Source organism: Papaver somniferum, chromosome 5 (genome assembly GCF_003573695.1).
Source record: "Papaver somniferum cultivar HN1 chromosome 5, ASM357369v1, whole genome shotgun sequence".
In the NCBI taxonomy this organism is placed as follows: domain Eukaryota; kingdom Viridiplantae; phylum Streptophyta; class Magnoliopsida; order Ranunculales; family Papaveraceae; genus Papaver; species Papaver somniferum.
The window spans coordinates 213,329,431-213,342,773 of record NC_039362.1 but is presented as its reverse complement, the minus strand read 5'-3'; the positions used below and the strand labels follow the sequence as shown (position 1 = coordinate 213,342,773).

General features: G+C 35.3%; 1 protein-coding gene across 1 annotated transcript; it reads right to left on the bottom strand.

Annotated features, from left to right (window-relative positions):
* Positions 1-9,246: 9,246 nt before the first annotated feature.
* On the bottom strand, positions 9,247-9,870 carry LOC113280742 (NDR1/HIN1-like protein 10). Its single transcript, XM_026529329.1, has one exon. It carries the CDS (start codon positions 9,868-9,870, stop codon positions 9,247-9,249), a length of 624 nt encoding a protein of 207 aa, XP_026385114.1.
* Positions 9,871-13,343: the final 3,473 nt, after the last annotated feature.

The window sequence follows — 13,343 nt, the reverse complement described above, 5'->3', positions numbered from 1 at the left end:
TTTCCTATTCCTGATACAGTGCATGAGCCGATTGATAATTCCCCAGTCTCAATAGAATCCCCATATTTTGTTCTTTACGCACTTCCTTGTGCAGTAAAAACTTGGTTTAGAGGTAAATATTGGTTTTTGATAGTTTCGGCGTTTCCACGTTCTCATAACATAAGTATGAAGCTGTCATTTGTAAATGTTGTATTTTGGGTTGATCCCCAAATTTTCAGGTTGTTAATTTATGGGGATCCTTTCTGTATATTCCAGTAGGTGTACTTTTATTTTATTTATTTTTATATTTTCGTTTACTTTTTGCATTATGAATTTCCCATCTTTATTTTTGTGTTGGATGACTCAATTACATTGAGGACAATGTAATGTTTAAGTGCGGGGGAGTGGTTAACTCTTTACTTTAGTGTTTCAGGAGTTTTATTGCAAATCATGATCAGCTGTTGAGCGGGTCTATTGAAGGTTTGTAGGTAGTTTATGACCAGCTGTTGAGCGGGTCTAAAAAAAAAATTATGACCAGCTGTGTAGCGGGTCTTTTCTTTTTTCTTGCATGTTATGACCAGCTGTGTAGCGGGTCTAAAAAATAAAAAATAAATAATGATTGTTAGTGTTATGACCAGCTGTGTAGCGGGTCTTTTCTTTTTTATTGCATGTTATGACCAGCTGTGTAGCGGGTCTAAAAAAAATATGATATGACCAGCTGTGTAGCGGGTCTCTCTTTCTCTCTTATTATATGACCAGCTGTGTAGCGGGTCAATTTTCTGTTTTGCTCGAGGACTAGCAAAATGTAAGTGTGGGGGAATTTGATGAGGACGAAAGTGCGACGCATTTTCACCCATAAATACATTAGCTGGGACTCATTTTATCACTAATAAACTTGTTTGTAGGTGTTTTTATGAAATAAGCTCTTATGGAGAAAGTTGCTCGAAAAGTGGTTTTTGTACCCGGACGGCATTTGCTAAGCGGGCTCTCACTTTGGATAAGGGGAACCTCAATTTTTAAGGGGAACCTCAGTTCGACACCTGATATTCACACCCCATCTCTGGTTAAGGGCTTACCATCTCCTTCTTCATTTTTGAAACTGTTTTTGGCGGGAAAGGAAAAACATAATTCCCTGGATTTGGTTTGCACGAGTTTTAGTCGGAGTTAGCTCGTGTTTTGGATTGGGATTACTCTATTGAAGTAAAACAGGGTTGGTAATACAGTTTGATCCAAGAAAGGAAGGATATTTTCTCCGATTTAAGAAAACAGGGCAATATTATCTTCGTGAAGAATACTCGGGATTTCATCTGCTTTAATCAAGGATTTCATGTGTTACAAAGTGTTTTACATCATCTAGCACGTGTGGGGATCCTGTTTGGAGATTTTCAGTCGAAGAATAACACGTAAAGGGAATGCTTTCACGAGACAGGGATGAGATAAAACAGGGAAGATATTTTCTCGGTTATTTCCGGAATGTATGAGCTGTAATTGGGGAGTTGGCGTGTCTCTGGAGAGTTTGAACTCTGCTGAACTTGTATGACGTGTTTTGATAGAGTTGAACTGTTGCAGGCGCGTGCAGGAGAAGAAAAAGGGAAGTTACTTTCGTGTAATGGCAGTGGAGAATAATGGACTAAAGAGGAAATATTTTGCATTAAACCGAGGAGATTTGGATGCTGTTGAGCATAAAAAGGTAGTTGAGAAACAGAGAAGGGGCATGGAGTGATTGGGGAGTGAACAAAGTGAAGAACAAGAAGTTGCAGAGCTTTCTGCACCTTCAGGAAGAGAAGAAGACGAAGAACAATAAGTTGTCAAAGCCTGTCGTTAATAAACCGTGGTTTATTCACGGTTTTGCAACAGTCTTTGCAGCGACATATAAACAGTGACAACAACACTATTCTTTTATCGTATATTGTAGATGTTTCCTTGCAACAATTGTTCAGAAGTGTAATTGTAACAGTAGTTTCTGTAACGCCAACAAAGCGTTGCGAACTTCTGTTTTCATTAGTTTTCAATCTATAAAAGCATCATTTGAGATATGAGTTATATTTTTGAGTGTGTTTTCACCATGCGGAGCTAGAACCCATCTATAAAAGCATCATTTGACAATGGAAAGAACCCCGAAGTAAAGAGGGTTAGACGTATCGACTCATATAAAGCATGTGAAAAGGGGCATATATCACGAGACAAAGATTTATTTTTTTCCCCGGTAGTAATAACACCAAAGTAAGGTATCAACTGAATTGGGATGAAGCTAAGATGTAATTATAGCTCTCACCAAAGACTGGGGAACGAATCTTCTTATCCGTATTGGTACAAGCAATGCAATGCGAGTACCATAGTAGCAACCAATTTCCATGGAATTATCATACATTAGACATCAACTTTAATGACAAAAAAAGAAAAATTTGCCTGGCCAATTGACTATTTAACTGAACTAGATCAGATGTCTTCCTTTATGGAATGAAAAGTACATTCTCACGATACATGAATTCTCTAAAGCACTTGAGATATATCTGGATGAAACGTAACATGTATTCATTCTAAAGTAATCGAGTGGAATCTGATTTTTGTTATGTAATAAGGCCACACCACTTATTAAATCTCTCAAGACTCAATGTCTAAGCTCTATATGTACTAAGGGATAGTCACATCTTGTTAAGTACAAAGGGTTATCATGCGTGAAATATTAATTTTTTTTGTTTTTTAAACTTACAGTGAGAATGAAGTTTGATTACGTATATCAACTGATTCTAATGAATGTGAAGGAAGTATATCCTTAAAGAATTAATATTTCAATCTAATGAATTGTAAATCACTGGAACTTGAATTACTGAATTCATATTAACCCAAACAATAAAGTGATCGGGATTGATTCATAAAGACTTTGACCTAACCATAAGGCACATTGGTTGTGAAACGGTGTTCCGTTTTGATGTACTAACACGGGCATCAATTCATTTGAGTGTACGAGACAATGAACTAATAGAATGCGAAGTTACGGCATCTATCACAACCAGTGATTTCTAAAGTTACTAGATTTGCACTACCTCTCCCCATTATGCTTTAGAGTAAGAAAGCACGCCACTCATCTTACAAAGTCTTTTTTTAGTAAACATGATTGAGACCATCTTGTTTTACTTAGATGCAAATGATGAATAACTCATTCTTCAAAGAAATTAAGTATTGTTAGTGAACATATATCCATGCAGAATGCGGACCATTCAAGTGACTTATGGCTCTGGTGGATGATTCGACACATTGAATCAGTTATTTCTCACAATAAACGATGCGTTTAATTTTTGTAGAATTCCTAGAACATTACACAATGAAAAGTGCAAAGGCTCACCATCCTTGTTAATACTAGAGAATTTACATCAAAAGGACTTGATGAATATTACATGTTTAATAAGATCAATATAGAGCATCTTATACCCAATGGTCTCACAGAGGCTACCATCAAAGGTTACAGATGGTGACTAAGGAATAGATTATGCATACCAACCTACCTTTTATTTCTTTGGGGATATGCAATATTACACGTATTTTTACTTAATTCGTTTTAGAACCCAATATCAGTCAACCTTTTATGCGTACCAGTTGGTTACTGATTTAAGCCTGACATTCGTGTTCTTATGCATTTTTGGTTGCACTATTGATGTACCATTACGACTCCACATCGTACTATGATGGGTCACAAAACTGTGAAGTAGTTATGTTGGAAATTATTTCCGAACAATAATCCGCATTTTAAAACATTTGGAAAAAGATTTCTTACCGCTAGATTTGCAGGTTATCACTTTAATGACACAGTCTTCCCGTCGTTAGGGGGAGATAAGAAAAAGTATTTTCTAAGGAAACGACATGAATTGTTGTGGTGTGTTCCCACTGTGTCTCATATTGATTCTAATACTCCACAAATGTAAATGTGAAGTGACAAAGAATAATCGATTTTCAGAATGTACACTGATGTCGCTAAAGTGATGATATCACACATACCAGCTCCAAACCTACCTGCAAGGTTACGAATCCTCAATAAGGGATATAAACCATAGACTAAGGTGTTGCAACTACACTTAGTGGAAGTGTGGTCGGAGTCGTGGCTCCATAAAGGAAGATGGATATACCACCAGGTTCGATCAATGCTCACCTAGAAAGGAAGTAGCTTAGTAAGGCACAACCTATAATTCGTATCATTAATGAAATCATATCATTTTATTGTCTCTGACTATGTTCATGAACCAAAACAGGAGGACGCTCCGAAGTTTAATGATTCCAGAGAACAATGAAATCCTAAATGATTATGTGAACACACACGATTCAATGGAAAGGTCGTGCGAGCATATTAATGATTATTTTTATATATAGTTGCTTAAGGAAAATGGAGCAGTATGAGATCGAACCATGCTTTTTATAATTTAATGTCAACAAAGAGCATAATTGGCCTACACAATCCAGGTAGAACTTAGTTCTTTGGCAAATATACGGGTATTTGGTGTGGTAATGCTAACCAACCAAGTGTAAATCCTATTGGACATACATAATTAATTTGTCATAAAGCATAATGAGAAGAAAGTGGTCTTAAAGTACAAAGACTCGCCTTGTGGCATGAGGTTTCTCACAAAGCCCTAGAATTGTTTTCTTGTAATGAACGTTAAAGAGTTCCGCTACTTAGTTAGCTTGGTAATTTCAAAAGGACTTGAAATGCAGCATATGTATGTGGTTGTTACGTATCTCTGAAAGAATCAAGAGATATAAGATATTTACAAAAGTACTTGATAGACTTTTTTTCCCAAATAAAATGACTCTAAATGACAGAGTGCATTTACAGTTAGATAGAACACTCACTTATAGATACAAATAATCAGGCGGATGTGGTATACCCGTCTAAGTGGCTATTTGATTTGGAGGGGATAGACAAGTAAGTTATTTTTCCTTGCGTATTCATAAGAAAGTTCCTGATTTGGAATTATAGTTATTTATGTTGATGGTACAGACATGATGTGTACTCTTATTACATACTCTTGATGTAGTAAGAGACCTTAAAAGCTATTTAAAATCCTAATTTGAGATTAAAAATCTAGGGAAAGCTCGATCGAATACTGAGTTTGAGGTATATTATTCCACCAGTTTGCATATGTCTAAAGTTGTCAGGAAATTTAACAAAGACATGCATCCTGATAGCACTCCCATGATTAGTCGAGGTTCAAATGTAAGTAACCATTTCGTCCAAAGGAATATGACGAAGATGTGTTGGGAGATGAAATTCCCATATCTAAGTACAATAGACTCATTGTTGTACTTAGTATAATAATGTACTCGATTAAATGTTACATCCTTAGGGAACTTGTTAGCTAGATATAGCTTAGCGCCAACGCAACGTCATTGGAATGGTATAGTGAATGTAATCATGTACTTAAAAGTAACCATTGACATAAATTTTTTTTTATCCCTACAAAGACATTAAAAGGAATGCTAATGAAAGTGCAATCCAAAAGTTGTTGATTATGAAGGAACAATAATCTCTTATCCAATGAAAGTAATCAGAGGGGGATATGGTAGATTATTTTCTAAGTCATTACCAATATTCAGTTTCGAAAAATACATGACTAAAGGAACTGTCTGGAACAATTCTGAAGGTAATCAGGGGGAGATGCCGACATCAGAGGGGGATCCAAGAATATGATGTAGAAATATTTTACTTCGAAATTGAATTTGTGTTGTACACTTTTTCCCTTCGATCGAGAATAGTTTTTCCCAAAGGGTTTTGTTACTCGACAAAGTTTTTAGCGAAACAACACTAAAAAAATCGATTATGTTGAACGTTGAAGACATAAAGATCGTGATGATATTACTGGAAATATCTGAATCAAAAAAATGAAATGCGATAGTCTGTTAAACAACGTAACTTTCAGAATCAACAACATGGTTTTATAAACGTTCAAGTCACCAAAGTAAAGTGTGATAAAGTCCTTTTGGTTGCATTAGAGTAAAGAAAATTGTCTAACATCATGGGGAGCCTCTAATGGTGTGTTGAACTATTTTCCTTCACCGGGGTTATTTTTTCCCACAGAGTTTTGTTATTGGGTAAGGTTGTTAATGAGACAACAACAAAAAACGGGAATGTAATTTGCCAGCTAAGGCTATTGTCTTTCCCACAAGGATTTTCTGCCTTAGGAATTGTGAAGCAACTAGTCAACTTCAACAAAGAAAAGTGATCATATGCAACCGATCACCTTTACTTGCATCTTCCATGTTGTAATCTTTTCCCTTCGTCAATGTTTTGTCCCACTGGGTTTTTCCTTGTCAAGGTTTTAATGAGGCAACATATACACATCCAACTATGTTTTAAGGATGACTAGTCGGTCCTTGAAGATCGTATTGCATGTGATGAACTACATGTAAAGTACGAGATAACATGTGAAGTAATACATGTGAAGAGTTGTACCAAGGTTTTAACCCACTGGGTTTTTACTTGTCAAAGTTTTAATGAGGCGATTGATTTAGGCACAAGCCATCAAGGAGAGGACGTCATTTGAAGAAATGCATTCAAATCACTGTATGTGAAGCACTATGTATAAAGTTTTGTTATTTAACCGCACAAGAGGGAGTGTTACAGGGCCTACGGTCCATTGATGTACGGTTCATCCAGTTACCCCTTTATATGTGTATACTGTAACCTATGTAATAGTACTACTAATCTCTCTAATATGATGGTTCTTCTTCTTGTCTCTATATCTCCTTCCTTCACCCCTGATTATCCTCAAACAAAAACGAATATATTAACATCATAAATTTCATAAAATGTATTCACAACAAATCGGATTTAATCTATACACAGTCACAAATATATTGGACGGCTACATACCAAAATCAAAATCATAGGAAAATCAAATCACATATCGGATTTAATCTATCATAAATATATTGGACCCAAAATCAAAATTATAGGAAAAAGTTAGATCCAACTTAGCTGATTTGATTCCAATGATTCCGACATTATCCTGACGGTAATTATGTAACCGCGTTCATCCATGTAGAGAAAAAAATAATCAATCAATCCAATCTAGCTCTGCGGTATAGCTTCGTGCATGATAATATTTTGCAGTAGAATATAATAGGGAAAAAGAAAAAGGCAGAGAAAGAGAAGAATTCCATCGATTAGAATTATTATTAAATACATGGATAAATATCCGTTATATACATGAAAAATTGAAGATCAAAAGACTTCCGTTTTGGACCACACGTCTATGGACATGGGCCCTTCAACATTGATAACAATTTTTCTCATTAATTTATTTTAGCCCAACATACATACGGAGCCATTGTAAACCTTTATTTACTAATTAGTTTAGAATACATTCAGGAAGAAAATAAAATTTAAGGTATAAATTTCAAAAATCAACCTGATGATGATAAATTAATAAGAGTTTTAATTATATAGTAATAAGCACCTCTTAATTTTAAAAAAGCCACCATATCCTGTTTGATTATTTGAAGAAGAAGAAGAACCCAACAAATGAAGCCTGAATAATCCACATTTAACTCTGAAATAACCGTCGCCGCTCTTTCCACCACCAGCATGCTTCAATTCCGTTATGAGGTAGAGATCTAAATCAATGCTATAACTTCCATCCATCTGATCATTATTGAAATCCTTAAGATTAGATCCCCTCAATTTGAACATGGTTTGTCCCTGAAATACCGGATGAAGGAATGTTGTATTCTTAGTACCTTGCCAGAAAGACATCAAAGGAACCAAAGCCAATTCCTTACCGTAACAGGACACTTTGGAGCGAATACGTTGATAAGAAATACGCTCCATCTTGTTACCGTTCCTGACAGAGATATTTACTGTGAGATTGTAATGAAGCATATCATCATTGGTAGGTAGAATTTTGTTAATGAAGCATCAATTACATGAAACTTCATGTGTTTATATGGTGCGATATCTAAAAGTATGGTTAGGCAGGCAACTCTCCGACGAAGATCGTGAAGGTGAGAATGACATAACATCGAAAACATAGATCCCCCATGAATACAAATAGCTATATCCCACAACTTGGATTTAAACTTAAGGGTATGCTTGAAATCAAAAATAAAATAAAACAATCAGAAAGTCCAAAAATATAACTACTTTCTGAGATAATAGATACTGATTGTATCTTCATATATACACAAAGCTTTGAGAAATTGAGCAAATAAATTAATCAAAAAACAAGCTAAAAAGAATGACATACGAAAAATACACAAAATGGAGCAAGGAAAGAAGTAGAAATTCAGAAATTCGAGCTTCTTTTTGTGCACCGATTACCTCTATCCATCCTTAGCTTGGGTAGCTTAGGAATATAATTTAGGAGGGAAAGAATAACTTAGTCTCCACTAACCAACATGTTGATAATTTCAAGCATTCCAAACATGTATCCTTTGTGCTTTCACGATTGAAGCAACAAATAAGACTAATCAAAATTACATAGTCGTTTTCCATATGTAAATGATCTGACCCTATTATTAATTCGAAGTACTGTTCCTATTGTACCTGTTAAGTACCAATTAAATGGTGTTCATTGTACAATAATTAAATACATAAGGTATATATGGAGGTAGTCATTGATTAAGCTCATAGTTACAGCTCACAGCTAAATTTGTTTTCCACTGATTCATCATGAGTGCCAAACCATTAAGCTGCTGTTACAATGGATTCAGAAGAAAAATCCTCCAAAGGAAGTCTCAATCCAGAGTTAACTTTGACTGCGCGTCAATTCTTTGCCTAAAATAAGAACGTGGAATCTCGGTGTTTTGTGTCTTTCAAAATTTGAATGTACAATGAGACAGTGATTTAAGGCTAAATTTTTTTCATTAATTTACTATAAATTCTTTGATAACAATTCAATTTTTCTTACAATTGACTCCATGAAAATATAAAATTCACATCTGCCCCGAGAATAATATCCTTCTGAGTTCTGATGCATCTTTGCATTGATGCCAGAAGTTATCTATCGAATATTTCGGGCCAATTAGGCCGGTTTGGAAGTAAAAAATGGAAGGCAAAGATCTGAAAACTGAATCCTATGATGATTAACCAACAGAATCATAATTAAGAAAACCAGTGGAAGGAGCAGGGCCCTAGAATCCAAGTTCATTTTTAGTATAGCTCTTTCAATGCTTCAATCTCCTAATTAGCTCTTTGATTTGAAGACACATGCCCAACTTAACACCACTAAGCAAGTGTGAGGGGATGAGATCAATACAATAAGTGAGCTTTTATAACTAGAGTGAGTGTTCTTTATATACCCCGCACCTCTTAGTTTTAAATAAGCCACCAATACCTGTTTGATTATTTGGTAAAGAAGAAGAACCCAACAAATGAAGCTCGTACAATCCACATTCAATTATGTAATCCTCTTCAAGTCCCTTTCCACCACCAGCATGCTTCACTTGGACTGTAAGGTAGAGATACACATAAATGATATAACTTCCATCCCTCTGTCCATAACTGAAATCCTCAAGGCGAGAACCCCGTAGTTTGAACAAGGTTTTTCCTTTAAATACAGGATGAAGTAGTGTTGTATTCTTAGGGCCTTGCCAGAAAGACATATACAAAGGAACAAAACCCAAATCCTCGCCGTAACAGTAAATTTTAGAGCGAATTTCACCATAAGAAATACGTGCAACCTTGTTGCTGTTCCTAACAGAGATGGTTACCGCGAAATTGTAATGAAGTATATCATCATTTGTTAAGTAGAACTCTTTTAATGAAGCATCAATGACATGAAACTTCATGTTTTCATATGCGGAAATGGAGAATAGCTTTAGAAATACAATTCCTCCAAATAAGATCGTCATGATGAGCAAGTATAAGCAAACATGTTTCTCCGAACAGCTATCCCCCATACATGTATAAATAGTTAGAGACCAAAATTAAGATAGATTTATTTTCAAAAATAAAAATATCCAAAAAGATTTTTACTATACTTAATTAGATAGAATGATGAAACTGTTAGGTGTTGAATTCCACAACTCAGATTGAAACTTAGCGTATGAATGAAATCAAAAACATAATAAAACAAACAGAAAGATCAGATACACATACTTGATTGTATCTTACGCACAAATCTTTCTTGTCAGACACAGAACTTCTAGGAAAATCGATTGATCGATAAGAACTTCGAGAGTTGTTAGAAAAAATTCAAATGATGTATATCAAAATGAAACTATACAACTTAGAGTTAGAACGTTGACACTCAGAAAAATTGGCTCCGTAATGACTTTGAAGGTGGGGTTTTGTGTCAGCTGATAATTCATTCCAAACATGTATGATCATTAATGTGCTTCCACGATCGACTAATAAGATTGTGGTGAAATTGTTAGAAGGAAGAAACTAGTTTAAGCTCATCTACCTAATTTTAATGGTCAGACCCTATTATTAATTCAACGTAATCCCACTTGTTAAGCACCAACTAAATATTAAATACTAATAAATATGGTACGTGGAGCTAGGTAGTCCTAGATTAAGCTGATATTACTGACTTGCAGTTTCATTGGTAAGATAATTTTTTACTCTATCTCACAATTTTGACATATATTTTTTTTTAGATTTTTATTAGAGGGAGAGCAAAAACGGATCCGAAGAGTGAATAGTATTTGACTCACTAAAACGGACCGATTTAATAAAATAGTATGAGTTGGACAAAGTTAACCTTGTCCCTGCAATCGTTGCGAATTCCATTAATGTGAACAAACGCTGTTCTGGCTGCTGTGATCACATAAATACCTCTCAAATTTTGGTGATTTCAGTCAACACCAATTCTATTTTCATGAACACAAATTCAAAGAAGTGTAATGAGTATATTGGATGTGGTGAATCAAATCGAACGGGAATAAAACTAATTATGATTCATCATTAAATCAAGAAATATAAATCCATCAAATCGTATCGCTGATAGAGAAACTATTAAAAAACAAGATGAAGAATTAGACACTCTTGTCCCCCTGTCTGATTAAATATTCATTAGTTTGCTTATTTTAACTTTTAACACCTTATTTCATGTCAAAATCGGAGAAGAAACGTTCAGGTTTACAAAAATGAAATTGATGCTGATGGTTGAAACATTGCATATGGTGAGAACACGTAAGTTGGCTGAGGACCAGACGGTTAAGTTTTAAGAGAAACTTTGTCCTAGTCATGTAAATATATTAAATCAACCTTGGTTAACGATTCGACTGCGATTTTTACACTTCGGATCGTTTTTGCTTTCCCTCTAATAAAAATATTTCTTTTATTGGGACTCCCTTCGATTCTATACTTTCAGTACTGCGCCTAAAAATGCATCGCATGCAATACTTTTTTTTTTCATTTTTAATCGATTTAATTAAACGGGCATTCGTAGTTTTTTCTCGAAATTGAATCGATAAGCGAAGAGTCATCATCTTCAACTACGGTTAGCAACGATGAAAGCGAATGGAAGTCAATTCAATTGACTGCTAATACAACATAAAAATAGCCAAAAAAAACCGTCACCGAAACTCTTAATTTTAATCTTTATTGTTGATTGCCAACAAAATTCAGCCAGCTGATCTTAATTTGTTATATAAATTGTTACAAAATGTTACAAAATAATTGTTATTTAACATATAACACTTACAAATGTTACAAAACAATTGTTACGAAAAATATTGCAGAAATGTTACGAGTAGTGTCACAAAAAACAGCCCCCACAATTCCTCTAAACCGCTAGGCACTCCAAATTCCGGTCGTCCTATGATGTTGCAACAGTCATCTAGCATAACTATGAGGAAAAATTGTAAACGTATGAAATCATCATCTCTCCCTTTTAAAAATAAGCCACTAAAAGATCCTTTTAGAAATAAGCTATTGAAAATTAACAGTGGAAATCAAAACTGGCATATGACGAGGTTTGATATTTGGGAATGCACTAGTTTGGGAGTAGCACAAGTTAAGAGGTACATGTTAATTACCAAAGCTTAATGAAAAAGATTTCCAATGTCTTTTACCAACATCACCATTTGGCACTTCGAAAAAGATTTGTTGAAGATTAATAGTGATTTTGTACAATGATAAAATTGCCACGCATATAGGTCAGAATGTTGTTTGGACCTCCATTCAGTTGTCATCAAAGTTTATCCAGCCAACCAACACAGCTTACCTAGTCTGCCATGAAATCAACTATGGGTCAATGGTTAAAGTTAACATTAAGTGGTCAGGACCCTGTTCGCTGGCTGCAGCCCGTCGTTTCATTTTCCTGGCCTACTGCACTAGTCCAGTTCGTCTGACCCGATTCACCAACTCGGCTAGTGGACTTGATTTTCACGGATCAATTCGTTTATACTTCTAGTCAATATTTCGTCCATGGAGTAAGCCAATATGCTAGCAAGATTTCCAAACATGCTTCCAGCCATGTTGCTAGTCGTGCTACCAACCATGTTATCATCCAATCAACAATTAAGTTTTCAGCCAAGCCATGGTGCCAACAATTTTGCTAACCAGTTTGCCATTTAGATGGCCAGCCCGTAATGCCTGTCAACCATTCAAGTCGTCTTCCAGCAAGTCATAAGAGTCAAAACTCGACAGCAACAACAGATTGCAACCAACATCAGAAAAGTCAATCCGCCGGATAAAGTCAAGGCCCACCAGTCAAATCAGCTAGTCCATGACATCTTAACCCGTTTCTACCAATCCAGTGCTAGAATCCATCAGGAAGGTTTTAAAATTTTCTAGATCGATTGTTGACCAAGTCGCTGTGGAGGAAGTTCTGAAACATTGCAAATGTTTTGCTCGCCAAGTTACTTGTATATGAAGTTTATCTCGAAATTAGTTTTTAAACCATATATTCAACTGCATAAAAAGAGGGGAATATCAACCTTAAAGGGAGATGCATAGAGATACATGAAAACGCACAACAAATTCTAAAAGGGATGGCAAAATCATTGTAATCGATAGATCAATAAAACATCTCTCCCTATGGGATTCATCTCTGGATTTAGGCATAAATTTTGGAACCACGTTATATTCGTGTCTCTCTTATTTATGCTTGTTTCATACGTGTTAAACCCTAATTTTCTTCATCATCATCAAATCAATCATGTTCTGTGTCTGAAAGTATTTTCGGTTACAAACAAATAGCAAGAGAGAAAGGAATGGATCGCATGAGGAACCTTGGGAAAAGCATTCACAAAAGGTAATAGAGGATGAAGGGAACTTAGAATAACAGATCGCCTAAAAACTTTGTGCCACATTTGGATATAACGGCCTTCAGTCTGCATGATTGATAGGAAGTGTAAAAATAAGGGAAAATCTAAGAAAAAACTGCACAAACTAAAGGCCCTAAAATAAAAAGGAGATGTGA

What these genes read in the sequence shown, in the direction of transcription:
- LOC113280742 (XM_026529329.1), bottom strand. Translation starts at nt 9,870, where the DNA reads ATGGGGGATAGCTGTTCGGAGAAACATGTTTGCTTATACTTGCTCATC.